General features: G+C 37.0%; 1 protein-coding gene across 6 annotated transcripts in view; it reads left to right on the top strand.

The window, feature by feature from the left end:
• The window catches only part of ATXN7L1 (ataxin 7 like 1), a 110,595-nt gene that overhangs the window by 82,656 nt on the left and 12,558 nt on the right, over positions 1-15,381 (top strand). For all 6 annotated transcript variants that reach the window (XM_030291717.4, XM_030291710.4, XM_012568889.5 and 3 more), the window contains 5 exons: positions 3,438-3,721; positions 8,545-8,627; positions 9,482-9,738; positions 12,082-12,274; positions 14,597-14,718. In XM_030291717.4, the coding sequence (XP_030147577.1) occupies positions 3,438-3,721; positions 8,545-8,627; positions 9,482-9,738; positions 12,082-12,274; positions 14,597-14,718 (939 nt within the window). The remainder of the gene's footprint in view (positions 1-3,437; positions 3,722-8,544; positions 8,628-9,481; positions 9,739-12,081; positions 12,275-14,596; positions 14,719-15,381) is intronic.

The raw sequence follows: 15,381 nt of genomic DNA, 5'->3' as shown, positions 1-15,381 counted from the left end.
TTGCTTTAAAATCATTTTTATTTGTGTTTCATAATGCTTTTCAAAAACTGGAACATTTTCATAGTTATCTTTGTCAGCTTAACTGGTAACTTCATCAAAAAATGAGACCATATTTCTTTGCCAGAATCTGATCCTCAGCAAAACCATGTCAACTTATTGTTTATCAGTTTATTTTTATTAGCTTTTCCAATATTTTTTCCAAGACATTTTGGTTTGGCTTTCTGCATGGATGAAAACTCAGCTAGCTTCTCTAAGATGCCAAGATTCAATTAGAATTTAATATGCTGAGACCCAATATTTCTCCAGATCTTTTGGAAGCCATTGTCACATTATGCACATTCCCTTATGTAAAAAGAAAAAAATCAATCATTATTTTTCAGCTGGCACTTTGCACCTACTGAAGGAATCAAAAAGCATTTTTAGCTGACGAGAGAGTTGTCCTATTTCCTTCTTAGTGCAGAAGAAATAGTTAATGTTTCTGATGTGTTTTCTTTGGAAGTAACTTTTCCTTGCCTAGTAGGTAGATGCTGCTATTCTTACTAGAGTTTCTTGAGTCAAAAAAAGTCTTTACTGAATAGATTTTTTTCCTCACTTTTTATGTTTGTTGTATGTTGTTTTTCTAATTGTCCCTTTCAACAGCTGTGTTTAAAAAAAAATCTTTAAAAACTTATTGTTAAAAAACTCCTTTTAAAGTACAGTAAATAAGATTTAAAACCTTGGTTTTCTTGTTCTAACAAACTTTTGAAATAAACCTCAATTTTTTTACTCAAAGAACTCTGGGAAAAGAATTCTTTCTAACCCTCAAACATAAATATTTGTGATTTAGTTACTTTTTAAGACCATAGTAGTTTACTCCAGTCACTGGTCCTGTGGACCTTCCAATTTGCCATTTAGTAATAAATTATTCTTTATATATTATGCTAAGACTAAACTAGATGTCCTTACTGTTAAAGGCAGTAAAAGAGAGAGAGACAAATTATAATATGTAGCTTCTGAAATCATAAGTAATTTACTATAGGTACCAGAAATCCTATAGAATGTGTAAATCCACAGGTACTGGAGTGATGCCTAAAGAGGCTAGCCAGAGTTAAAGGAATAAAGTAGGTATTTATTAAATGGTCTTCAAAGGATACACCTTGGGCACTACAAGAGCCCGGCAATGGCTCTGCCCAAGATGGATGACCAGTTGTGAGTTTTCACACTTTTATAAGTTTTAGTCCATTTAAATATTGGGGTTATTTGTGCAATTACAGCTTCAGTTTATGAAGTCCCATCCTCTCAGATTGTTCTCCTCAATTCACTGTTTAAACTTTTTGGGCCCGAAGCTGCAATGGTGTCCTTGGTTCTCAGGCTGGAAAAGGATTGTTTTGTCTGACTGAACTGTGATGAGAACTTGCTAACACTTCATATGAAGTTCAGAGTCACACACTAAGGCAGTACAGAATCTAAAAAATATGAAAGCTAAAACTTAAGGCATCAGAAGTATTTTTCTATTTTCTTCTGCACTACAATGAAATGCATAATGAAGGTTGACTTGTTGATCTGTAACAAAATAAAGCAAAAATATTCCCTCCCCTGGGCATTTTTCATTATCACAGTTATCCAGCCATATGTGCCCTAGGATCTGAGATTCGGCACACTGTAAAACAGAGAAACCCTGTCCATTTTTATTAACAGTATTTCACTACTAGAAATATACACCTGATTTTTTCACTGAATATCATATTTTGAACTAAGATAGTTTTTAGAAACTGGGCATGAAGATTTGCTCATATGTTTTTATATGGTTTATGTATAGTAGAACTACTTAAAGTAAAATTCTCCTATTTCCAGAAAATGTAATTGCCACCTGTTCAAAGACAAAAACAAAATAATTCCTATGCTGAGATGTTATAATTTTTGCCTGCCATTTAACTTAATAAATTCAGAGCAGTTTAAAAAGGGAGAAGATCAAATCATCCCTTTCATAGCTACATGTTTGCAATCATTTCTGATTTTGTGAGTAATTTTTTGCTTAGGTACTGGCCAGTGCTCTACACATTACTGCAGTTGCATCTGTATTCTGACTAACAGCTACATTTATAGTACCACAGGAGATAGAAGTTTTATATAATTTAATTTCAGCCCCAGAAGATGTCTTGGTGTCTAAATCTTCTTCATAGTTGTGTATAATTATTGTTTATATCAATGTTACTACATTTTCCTATGTTAAAATACCCTTAGAATAAGGTTTATCATCTTCAACAGCTACAGAGAAACAGAGATTTGTGGGACCCCAGGAAAGTCAAGAGTTGAGTTATTTTGAACCCTGCTTTTGATGTTTCCAAAGTGTGTCCCATGGAGAATGCCATCTCAAAGTCATATTTTTCTGATTGTGAAAACTCCACACCTGTAACCATTCCTTCTGTAGAAAGGTGCAGCAAAGGTTCCAGTTTTTAGACACAAAAGACTGAAATTGTGCAACTTGTGAATAGGGGGATTTCCCTAACTATTCATGCCTTATGTTATATTTTTTATTTGGGTTTGTTTCAGTAGGGAGGGGTATATAATTTGTATTTAATAACTGGTAGTCACAAGATATCCAGTTTTGGAGTTGTTGAGTAGATAAAAAGCTATCACTGGATATTTCCTCATGGAGATAGAACCCAGAAATGTTAAAATACTATTGTAGCTGAAAATAATTTATCTCAATCTTTTTTGCTGCCAAATTGAGAAGGTAACATTTGTTAGTGTCACAAATATGCAGTGATGGTAGTTAAGTTAGAGTAAGTTAGTTACTGCAAACATTACTCTGAAAAGGGCCAACTAAGTTAATAATTATATTGAGAATATTTATTTATTAATCTAAGTCCCTAAGATTTTATTAAAATACAATTGTAGTAATGCTCAAGTCATCAAGGATTTTAGTACTTTTAAAGGGACAGCTGTTAAGATTTCTATGCTTAAAATCTCTTTTCTCCTTGTTTCTAGAACTTGTATGTCATTTAGACACATCTGAGCAAATGCATTATTTTTGTGTTTGTTTAAAAATATTAATATTTTTAGCAAACTGCTTTGATATCATGGTGAGTTTAGTGCAGCATACACATGTCTGGTATGTGCTTGTGTTAAATGCATGAGACCTTATTTGGAAGAAGTAGGTTTTGCTTGGTACCAAATACTGATTTTGCTTATGAATATTAGGGAATTGGATCTTAAAAAAATACAAAGGTTCATTTTCATAATTCTCTTCATTGCTAGGCTTTACAGATGCCTAGCTTAGTACATACTTGATTGAACAAAAATAGTCAGTACTGGTACTGAGTATTTCATTTTAGTCTGGTCTTAAGATGCTTTGTCACTTGCATTGAAATTCTTGTATTTGTGGAAAGGGATTAAGTAACTGTAAATCTTTGGTGCAGAAAATACCACATGAATATTTTTCTTTGATCTTGCAGTGTTCCTGTTCCAGTAGTCAGTCTAGAGAAAATTCCTAACCTAGTGAAGGCAGATGGTGCCAATGTTAAAATGAATTCTGCAACCACTACCACCATCACTTCCTCCTCAACTTCTTCATCCACCATACCTGCTCCAACTTTGGTTAAATCTGGTTTGACATCCAAGTCAGTGCCACCATCACCAGAAAAGATTCTGAATGGCAAAGGAATTGTAGCTCCATCAATAGACAAGAAACACCAAAATGGCACTAAAAGCAGTAACAAGCCTTACAAAAGACTTTCAGGTATGTGGTGTTGTAGTTCACCTTTTCTGGTCATCTGTTTTTCTTTGTTAATGCTTCTATAGCTCATAATGCAGCTAATAAAATGCTGGGTTTGGTTTGATTTTTTGCTGTAAGATGCCAGGTTGCATGTATGAAAATTAAGGCTTTCACACTCTTTGCATGTGTAAAGTATTTTTAAAGTACACATTCTGTTTAGCTTGAAATTACTGGTCAACAGGCCAAATACAAATTTTTAAGGAAGTAAATTCGTTAAAACAGTAAGTCAGAAGACTACTTTGAGCCATTATGGGATTTGAGTCTGTTTACAACAAAGGAAAATGTGCCTTGGTTGGGTGACTTTAGTTCAGTCATGATCAAGTTGAACAGGTTTAAGACATTGGTTTATCCTCCAAGTCATGATTTTTTAAAATACTCTTTTTGTTGTTTTAGATATGAGAAAATTCTTAAGGAGATACAGGAAATGCTGGGGAAGTGTTAAAAGTCATCACTTCCTTTCACCCCTCTCCCCCTGCAATTCACATATGAGTGGCAATGTTTCTAGCATGACAATCTTTATCTTACTCAGGAAGACAGGACAGTGGAGTTGAGAAAATGACATTAAATGGGAAATGCCTTGGATGGCCTTAGGCAGGGTAGTTTTGAGGATGTAGGTTCCTGTCCAAACCTGCCACCAAAGCACAGAACACCACATTGTGGGAGGGCAGAGGCTCTGTTAGAGAGGTTGCTGTCCACTGGGAGGAAGACTTATTTTCGGTGGATTTCCCTAGAGGTGACCCATGTCAGCTGTTGGGCAGAGAGGAGAGAATTTACCCCCGAAAGCAGAAAACAGATTTTTGCTCTGAATGAAAGGAAACAAAGCATTTTGGGGGTTTTTATTTTATGTTTTTTTAAGGCAGAAGTAACTGACTTAAATTTATGGCTGAAGAAGCTGTGCAGGGTCTATTCATCAGCTGGCAGTACTTTGTGACTCGGGCAGGAACTTCTTGTGTGTACTGAAAGGCCAATTTTGCTAATGGCAGCATGATCCGCATTGGATCGTCACTTTGGCACAAAGTTAGTTCACGTGATTTCTAAATGTGCACTAGTTATGAACCAGTGTAAGTTGTACAAGATAAATGCTTTCATTTCTAGTTAATGAGTGTGTCCTATTTTTTGCCTGAATATCAGGTTTATTTTTTTCATTTTCTCAGATTTGGCAGTTTGCCCATGGTACTGCTACCTTGGCTGGATTTCAGACCAGTGTGAGGTGTTTGCTAGGGCTGTGTGGGGCATGGAACAATGCCATTGCCTGAAAGGATTCAGTACACTGATTGCTTTCTTAACTAGTTAAAGGTGGCATATAAGAAAATAGAACCACTGTTCATTTATAGCTTTTCACAACATGAAAAAATGGTACAAGACAGTAACTTAAGATTAGGCTTTAACCCGTACATTTCACTTTTTAAGATCCAATATATTACTCTAATAAAAACTCTCTATATTTTACAGTTAATTTATAATATTGCTTCCTTTTAACTTATTATTTCCTGTAATGGGTTAGATGCTGAATTAGCTAATTAAGTTAATCAATTCAAAATTACTCCTTGCGCAATTTAAACTGTTAGTGGTTTCCCTCATGTCACCAATTACCACTGCAGGGCTGTGGGTGATACTTGTACATTTTTGTGCAAGTGCTTGCAGAAAGGCATTCATGAAGGAGAACCAGTTCCGTAGAGCCTTCCTACAGCTTGCTGCCTTTACTGTGGAGGTGGCTCTGGCACTGCTCTTTCTCAAAGCTCTGACTTGCAGTGTCTTCTAGGCTAGGGAACACAGTGGAAATTTCTGCACAGGACTGATTGAGCACCTGAATGGGCTTGTGTTTACTTTTATATGGTTAACAAATACACAGAACTGAGACTTTTTTTTGCAGCTTCTCTGTCATGATCTGATTTGTGATCTGTCCAGTCTTACTTCCATTGCCTTGAGTATTGATGCAGCCATGCAATAATTTAGGGATTATGCAAATTGTAGAAGTCCTGAGAGCACTGGAGATTAATTGCCTGTAGATTGTGTGTCACTATGATGTGTTCCTCTCCATTATTACACAGGACTATGCAAAGGCTGAGAAAAAGATCTTGGAAGGTCAATGAGATTATTATTTGAATTATCCCATAATTTCATTCATTTCACATTAAAAGGCTGAAACTGCAGCTAAGGGATTTATGTTTCCCTCAGTCTGCTACCTTGGAGCTGTATGGATGTTAATTTTTGAAGCTCCTTAATAAATTTGGCCAGTTTGCATCTGTTTCCTTCCCTTTTTAGCAACCTCTACTGTCTCTCTCAGAGTTATTTCCCTGACTCTAATTGAAGTTTGTTTTTTTTTTTTTTTCTTTGCTGAGAGCTGATGGTTGTTTATGTGATGAATGAACCAGCCCTCTTTTCAGGAGCACTGTCCTTGTTGAGAGAGAGGAAACAGCTTGTGGAACCACAAAAGACAGTCTGTAGCTGCCCAGCATAAGTGGATCGGAGTTTCCTAGTAGCAACTGAAAAAAAAAAATTTTGTCCCTAAATCTTCCTTAATTCTTGTTCTCTTTGGGATGTTAAAGAATGCATATGCCCATCTTATGCCAAGAAAAACTGTTCTGTTGCAAACAGAGGTTTATGACAGTTCAGTGTTGGCCCTTGCTCTTCTCTTGGTGAGGTTATATCAAATGTTCTTCACTTTGTCCACCGTACGTGAAGAAGTGGAATCCATTCCAGAAAAACAGCTTTCTCCAGCTGTGCCTGTGCACAGGGGTCTGGGGCTTGCCACACTCCACATTTCCTAACACAGTTGGCAGAAGCTGCACTTTGTTATTGATAAGAAGGTGATAAGTTTCATGTAGTGTGTTGCCCAGACCAGGCATGTGTATAGCTGGCAATTAGATGTTCATGATTTCTCTGGAGCACCGAAAATGCTTCAGCCAGGAGAAGTAGTTTCCTGTTTGATAAGTATTTTCTGTTTCTCAGAGAAACCATATTATTTTGTTGTTCAGTCAATGGCAGAGGCTTCCACTCTTTACTCTTATAACTCCTTATATTGATTTTATCTGTATATGTTTTCCTAATAACTGGCTTTGCTATAATCAGTCCAGCAAGTCTTGGATGGGCCACTTACTGACAAGTACCAATCTGGACCACTTCTGATTTTTAAAGAGTTTCCCTGTTGGTCCAAAACAGTTCTTGCTCGGTGACTATCAAAACACATTCCATAGCCTTATAATTACCTTCAGGACTTTTCATTTGAAGGTATATTTATTAGTCCATGTTGTGTCTTTGGTTTGTTTTTTCAATTTGCATTGAAGGTTTTAGGTGGGTAATTCAGGAAACTAATTGGAACATCTTACACTCAAACCCCAGGAGAAACTAACTCCTTTAGTACATGAGCATGTGTTTTCATCTATTAAGTAGAAAAAAATAGTTATTATATTGAGTCATATGCAGCTATTTTTGTGTTTCTGTTGTGTTGTAAATGCCAAAGGAACTACAACTGCCTATAACGTATTTCAGTTCCTTTCTAGATTTCACAAAAAAACCCTGTGCCAGCTGGTTTTTCCAAGCTCCCTTCTTGTATGGCTCTGCTAATAGGTTAATATTATAACCATTTAATGTTTGCATAAGCATTTTTAAGTCTAGATAGTAGAATACATAAAACTGCTAGAAAATGTGATATCTGGAGGCTAGTTGCTGTCTAACATGAGGTGCTTGTCCTTACTTTTCTTATTCCAGCTGTTCTACTTGCTGTGATGCTGTCATAGTATTGTAAAACAGCTGTGAATCAGTGTCTTCCTCTTAGCTCCTATTTGTTTATTTATAAAGAGTTTTTAAATCCTCTGATTAAATGTTGTATTTGGGTACAGGATGTTTATTGTATCTGAATGTAACACCACTGTATAGTTAAAATAGGATTTGGCAAATAGTTTATATTCCTCTACCAAACAAAAGCAAACCTGTCTACCAATTACACCATAATTTGTCAATGTCTATGAAGGTAATGATAAAGGGTTTTGATGGCATAAACTAAGAAGTGTATATCCATAGTTTTGTTGCAGTTCTTAATGCAAACCCTAAAATTATATTAACATAGCCTAAGGGAGATGATGCTATCTGTGGTATAGAAATACTAAAATATTAATGAAATTAAATATACAGATACAGCCTATTAAATATTAATGCCCTTTTAATGTTAATCATGAATAGAACTCATGTAAATGCCTTTTCTCATAATCTCTACAAACTTTAAATTCCATCCCTCCATTCACATGGGGAAATAAAACGTAACATACATGTTATTTTTATAAAGATTTAGGGGACATATTTAGATTTTATTTTTTAAATGCCACCAGTAATCAACCATGGGTTGTTTTCTAGATTTTCTCAGTATGTCAGAGAACTGTTGTTTAAAGCACTTGTGATACCATTTGTGTCTTAGCCCAGCTCTGGAGCTAGAGCTGCAAATGCTGTATTTTATAGCCTCAGAGGCAGGCAGAGTTAGAGAGGGAACTGAAGTCATAGGGAATTGGCTTGGTCCTTTGTTTGGGCCCCTCCACTGTAAACAGACTTATTTCCATGAAGTCTTCGGCTGAAATCCAGCTCTAAATGGTTTTAAACATGCAATGGCAAAAAAATACACATCTATATGAGTGATGCACATAGCACTGTTATGGGATGCTGGGGTTGAGATCAGTGGTTCAAGTTGAGCCTGATTAAACCAAATTCTAACAGGCAAAATTATAAACTACTCTGGTTAAAATTTCTATAATGATCTGTTTTTTTCTGTCATTTCCCATTCTTTCATTACACAGAAAGAGAATTTGACCCAAATAAGCACTGTGGAGTACTGGATCCTGAAACAAAGAAACCTTGCACAAGATCCCTCACCTGCAAGGTACTTTTCTTAGAAGATAAAATATCAGATGCTTTGTTATAGTTTAAATCCTACCACAGTAGTTTGAGAGGTCATACCTGCTCCTGTCTTACAGACAATGGGTATGGTATTCAGGCGCTGTCTTCAGGTAATTCTTTTGTGTAATTCTGTTTCTTTGAATAAGAGCATCTGCATTATTCCACTGATATTTCTAAAAAGATTTTTTTTCATGTCATTTTATTATGCAAAAAGCATTAACGTTTCATGTAGAAGCCCAAGCGTTATTTTAAATGCTTCTTTTTTGGTTCATGTGTGCAACAATGTTGAAGTATAGTCAGTTTTTAGTAAAAAAAAAATTACCATATTTTTGTATAATAAATTACTTGAGGCTGCCCTTGTGATAGTAATAACTCCTGCATCAAAAAGTAGCTGCAATGTGAGACATTTCTAATGAACATTTGTATGTGTATGTGCTGCCTGTCAGTAGAGATCATCAGCTAAATTTGCTTTAAAATCTATTCATGTTTTTCAATCCAATGAAATCAGTTTTTCATTGTAAGTTAAAAGCTACAATGATTTTCTTAATATCTTAAAATTACTGCAATTCTGTTTTCCATATTGAAAAAGGTAAGTCAATAGTCTCTATTATATAAAAATTGTTGCAAAAAATAATTTTAGCCTTCATGTTGGTATTTCTTAAGAATGACTTTATAAGTTATCAAAGATAATGTGGAATAGTAGCTTTATTTCCATAACTGTGGCTAAAGTTGTTTGAAGTAGATTTTATCTTTTAGAGTAGTGTTGTATCAGCAGTATAGAGGACTCATAAACAATGTCATGCACACACAAATGCTTTTTAACCACCCTATTTTTAGACTCATTCACTTAATCATCGACGAGCAGTTCCAGGCCGTAAAAAACAGTTTGACATCCTTCTAGCTGAACACAAAGCTCGATCCAGGGAAAAAGAAGTCGCAAAAGACAAAGAGCATGCACCATCTGCAAGGGAAAGCTATCAGAGCCAGCCCACACCAGCACAAGACTCTCTGTCAGGATCCTCAGTGAACTCTGGGCAAGAATCTAAAGTAACATCTCCTGCAAAATCTAGACCACCAAATTCTGTACTTCCAAGGTAAGCAGTGTGGAATGTTGAATTCTCAAAGTGCTGTAAGAAATTTCTTAGATGTTCATACAGCTCGTTTTAGAAGTATTTAATACTTCTTTAGGCTATTGCACAATAAAACATGCTAATATAAGAATTTCTAGTTGCTTATGTTAACTGAACACTGTCCATGGTAGCCTGTGATCTGATTGGGAATGAGGGAAGGAATAGTGTCCACCTTTGCCTCAGAATCTCAGATTAACTGCCCTTTTTTTTTTCTGAAATTGTAGGTATAATTAGGAAAGATTATATGCAAATCATTTAGTCACAATAGAGAAGAAAAGCCTATTTACATGAATCAGTGTAGGTATTAGTGGTAAAATTCTGTAAATTTATATAGAATTTTTCTCCAGAAATGCTTTTCCAATTATGGTATAATTTAGTGTTGATTTAAAGCTATTGATATGAAACTGTCCATGGCGTGTCTTCCCTTGTTTTGAAGATTTTTCTTAGAAAGGACAAAAACATTCTTCAGAAGGACAATGAAAACTTCTGAAGGCATCCTTTGCAAAAAACCTGTGTGAACTATTTGATCTACTGAATTCTAATTATCCACTGGAAAACCTCCTGTATGTTTTGTTTATTTGTGGGATTTTTTGGTACTAATTTTGGCTGGAGTGCATAGAGCTAAATTAGTTGGCTTTTTTCCTATTTATATTTTTTCATCATTCATTTCTTTGCAAAAACCTTGGTCAGGACTGGGTGCACATTTTGGGACTTTCCTACTATGATAGTCCCTATTTCAAAGAGATGCTTCTTTTATTTGCCATCTCAGGTCTTACAGAGACAGCTGTTTCAATGTTTTCTGTGTGGCCACCAAGCCTGAATGAAGTTTCATTCCTACAGTGGCAGAGGTGGGCCTTGCAGCGTTTGAGTGAAAAGACAGTGAAAGAATACCCACAGATGAATGGGTGCTTCTCTGCCTAATTCTTGTAAAAACAGTGAATTTACACAGCGAGGAGCACAGACAGGCAGGTAGAAATGGAGTTTTAGTAGATGTTACAGTCAAAGTAGCAAAACTAGAGTGCAATTCCGTGAGAGTCAGCTGTAGAAACTGCAGAGGTAGTAGTACTTGAGGAGGAGGATTTTAGCAGTCAGACATTGTGTTTTTGCAGTCTGCATTTCTGTTTCTGCTGCAGTGCCTCTGTTGGGCTGTCCTGCCTGTTTCAGGGCAGCCATGGAAGCCTTGTGGCTTCTCTGTGGGGGCCAGCAAGCCTGTGGCTCTGCTGCTGCCGGTGGCACAGCCCACGGGGGCCAGCCCGGGGCTCAGCCTGGTGGCAGCAGCTGCAGCACTTGTCCTGCACTGATGCCATGGGTGAGCAATGCTTGTCCTGCGCTGATGCCATGGGTGAGCAGCACTGGTCCTGCACTGATGCCATGGGTGAGCAGTGCTTGTCCTGCACTGATGCCATGGGTGAGCAGTGCTGGTCCTGCGCTGATGCCATGGGTGAGCAGTGCTGGTCCTGCGCTGATGCCATGGGTGAGCAGCACTGGTCCTGCACTGATGCCATGGGTGAGCAGCACTCGTCCTGCGCTGATGCTGTGGGTGAGCAATCCCTGTGCAGGTCAGGAGAGGGCTCCTGTCCGCAGGCTTGGGGACTGCTCTGTCCTGACAACAGGAATTCATGAGGCTGAAGAAGATCATCTACAGATTTTACCCAGTGTGGACATCTCCTCCAGCCTCAGAGCTCTCAGTACCCTTGGTTGTACAGACTGTGATTGAGAACCTTTTCCACCCCCACTTCTAATTTAATCTGTTTTCAAACTACTTTTGAAAGGCAAGACACCATCATACCCTGTGGTGCAAAGACTGCTTTGTTTTATTGCATTTTAGACAAAAGTAAAGAAATTTCTACATGCTGTGAGGAGCTCTCCCAGTTACTTCACTCACTAATCTACCTGTAGAGGGGGTCAGCTAAACACTCTTCTATTTAGTACACTCATTTTAGTAGGATTTTTGTAACTGGACCCTTGGGATTAATCAAGTAGCAGAGTAATGATTCAGTGTAAGAAGAATTTATATACCTGATTTTTATTTGTGTTTTAAATATACTTTGTCTCTCTCAAGATCTGAAATTCAACTTCATGACAAATTTAAAATTTCAGGCAATAAAAGGGTGCTTCTGTTAACATTAACTTGATGACAACACCACAATATATTTCTGAAGAGCCAAATTTCAGCTATTCAGTGCCTTTTACTGTCCTTGTTTACATTGATCATTTCTGGTATCATTTGCTTTGATGCTTGATGCCAGCAGGTAGGTTTATAGAGCCTTTGAACACTGTTGATTTAAATGTATATTCTCCTTCTAGACCTTCATCTGCAAATAGCATAAACAGCAACAGTTCTTCAAACCACAGTGGGTACGTACCAGAACTGCCATTGCCTTCCATGGGAGGAGATATCACAAGCAGATTGTCCAGTGATGAAGGAGAAGCGGATGGAGCTGAAGAATCTGAGAAATTAGACTGTCACTTTTCTGGACACCATCCCAGACCTCTTGGGGTATGTGTCAGTCTCTGGCTTGCTTTGCCATTGTTCTTGCATAATTAGGGAGAGGAGAACAAAAAAGTAATTTATTAAGAAGGTTAGAATGAAGACCTTACGTTCTGAAAACTGTTCTAAAGAGAAAAAATACATTTAACAGAAAAGTGTAAGGATTGGATAAGGTAGGAGGAGACCACTGGTCAATACACATGATACATTGATGTAGGACAAGATAGGCAGCAGAAAATAAGAAGTTCTATTTTTAGACTGTCCTCTCAGTAGACCTCAAATTGGGTGTAGTTCTGCTAAACTGACTTAAGTTGCATTGCTTTAAATGCAACATGAGCAGATACTCTCTTGGTTGTTGCAGTTCCTGCAAAACTACCTTGCAGTTGAAGGCAGAAGGCTACAGTGCTCCATTGATTTCTGTAGTCTGGTTTAAAGCAGTAATTAAATGTCATTTATGTGAGTGTATGTGGACTTAGAAACTATTGCTTCATTCATCTCAAAATGGAATGGCTGTGGTGGTGGCTCAAGTATGTGTTTGAGCAGCTGGTTTTGTCTTTCTCCTGTGCTAGTGAGAAATTTCATTGTAAATAGTAAAAGCTGCTTTGTGGTATTATCTCTGCAGTGTGAATTTGTTCACATTGTTCAAATCAAGAAGCAGTGGGAGAACTCTTGAAATTCTTAGGAGTTGTTTCTCATAAAAATTGAGCCAAGGAATACATTTACGTGTTTTCCAGATGACATGCAAAATAAAACAAACATAGTGATAACTGGTAGTGTTGTTTGTATTCCCTAGAGCAAAGGAGAACTTGTTCTGTCAGACACCAGAAAAAAGTATGACCCAAACATTAAATGACTGTCAGATGAAATCCTCTATTTGGTTCTTACAGAGAAAATGAGAATTACTGTAGTCTACATAATACTATGATATGCAGAAACCTCCTGTTTCCTTGGTACTATTTTCTGCTGCTTTGGTATTGCTGACTGTTTCTCTATGAATTAGGAACTAAAGGTTCACTGCATGGGTGCCCACACAATTCAAAAAATAATCTTAAATGCAGCCAGTTCTTGTACATGCCTCAGCAGTGAGGCGTGGCTGTCAAGAGGCATTTTGGTTTAGGGTCCTAGTTCTGTTTCAAGGCAAACCCACTGACTCATCTGTTCTCTGAAATCTTAGCATCTCTCAACTGAAGCAGTTACTGATAGTGAAACCAGTTCTTAGTCTCTATCAGTGTGGAGTCAGAAAAGATAGTGTAAATCACCTCCAGATCATGCCAAATTGCTGAATTTCATATTCAAGAAGACTGCTTTCCTTACTGAGTCCCTCTCCTGGCCAGGTAGTAATAATTGATATGGGGGAAAGTCAGTAGCTACTTAAATTGCCTCTTGGTGGTACTTGATGTTAGTGGTAGCTCACTGAGAGGTGAGGCTAGTTTGTCAGTTTAGGTGGTGGTTTTAATTAACCTGTGTAACCTTGTCATGAAACAAAATGAACAATTGCAGTCACCACTTGCTGAACATTAAGCTGACGAGTACTTTGAATGGGTGCTCTTCTAGCACATCAGTGCTTCTGCTGTCAGCCAGAATTGCTGTGTCTGGGTCTATTGTGTGATGGAGAGTTGTCTTGTTTTTTGAGGATGGTTTGTAACGGGTTTCTCTCCTAGAAACAGGCATTGTAGCAGTTCTTTGCATCATTTAGACCAGTAAGACTGAGCAGAAACAAGAGCAGATTCCTGATTGTAACATTTCAGTGTAGCAGGAATTTTCAGGAAGTTCTGCAGAGGAATGGGTGCAAGTACTCCCGAGCTCTGCAGAATTCTCAAAATACTACTCCTCCAGTTGATTTTCATGCACTGTGAAGAGTATATCCCATGTTCTGTAGTAGCACAGATGCCATGGATGATAATTTACTTTTTTACTGGAATGTCAGGGTTTTGTTTATTAAGTAGATACTAAAGATGTTCCCATTGCACTTCTTTTCCTTTTCAGTTATATTTTTATTACTGTCATGGAGTTATGAGATTTATGACACACAGAACACATGCCTCTTTCTGAGGCAGTAATAATTTTTTTTTAAAAGTACCTGAGCAGTTGCATTCTTTCTTGGGCACTGAATTGTTAATAAAATATGAAATATATTTTACACTAAGTTGAAATACTATGCTCATATTTCATAATTCTTTAAAAAACTATGCTGTAGATAATGAAAACCACGATTTAAAAGAAGTTTTATATGCCTGATACAAATTACAACAGTGTTCCTTGATCTATCAATAAATATATCATAATGTAGTAATATTTTTATAAGCAACATTGAAATACGTTTTCTTTCAGTTCTGTTCATATGGCAGTCGCTTAATGGGAAGAGGGTACTATGTCTTTGACAGAAGATGGGACCATTTTCGATTCGCACTGAACTCCATGGTAGAAAAACACTTGAACTCACAGATGTGGAAGTAAGTGGGATTTTTATGCTTGGTGGGTAATTTATATTTTTCATTCTGTAAAACTTCTAAATTAGCACTCCATGGCCAGCGTTTGTAAAATTACCTCTTAATTAATTACCTCTTAATTACCTCTATTAAGGTATAGCAGTAACCTGTCTACAAATCTTCTCTGTTAAGGAATATACAATCTAACAGAACAATCTCCTAGTCCAATGTAAATTTCTGCCAGATTTAGGACTCATTCTAGTCCCTAAGAATCCAGATTTTTGCTTCGAATTTTAAGCCTTTATCGAAGCATATCACCCATTCAGGCTTTGCTGTGCAAGACTCATGAGTTGTAAGATAAGGAACTTAGTGCACATCTGTCTGTGTGTAAGATGGAATATGATAGGTTTTTAATCCATAATGCCCTTACTGCCTTTGGGTTCTTAAAATTCTGATTATTACTCACTGTTGAAGCACCTCTCTTTTACGTATGCAGGGTCCAAGCACTATAGGCTTTGACTACACAGATCCTTTGAAATAGACTGCACTTCTAAAATAAATGTTAATTCTTTTTTTAAAAAAGTAATTAAAAGTTCATGGCATCTGCAGATAGGATTGAGTTTTTGGGGGTATTCTGCTACAAAATATGCATTCTTCTTCCAATGTAATGTGCTAAAGTGCAGTGTT

The sequence above is a fragment of the Taeniopygia guttata genome, chromosome 1A (genome assembly GCF_048771995.1).
Source record: "Taeniopygia guttata chromosome 1A, bTaeGut7.mat, whole genome shotgun sequence".
NCBI lineage: Eukaryota > Metazoa > Chordata > Aves > Passeriformes > Estrildidae > Taeniopygia > Taeniopygia guttata.
This window is presented reverse-complemented; position numbering and strand designations above follow the sequence as displayed.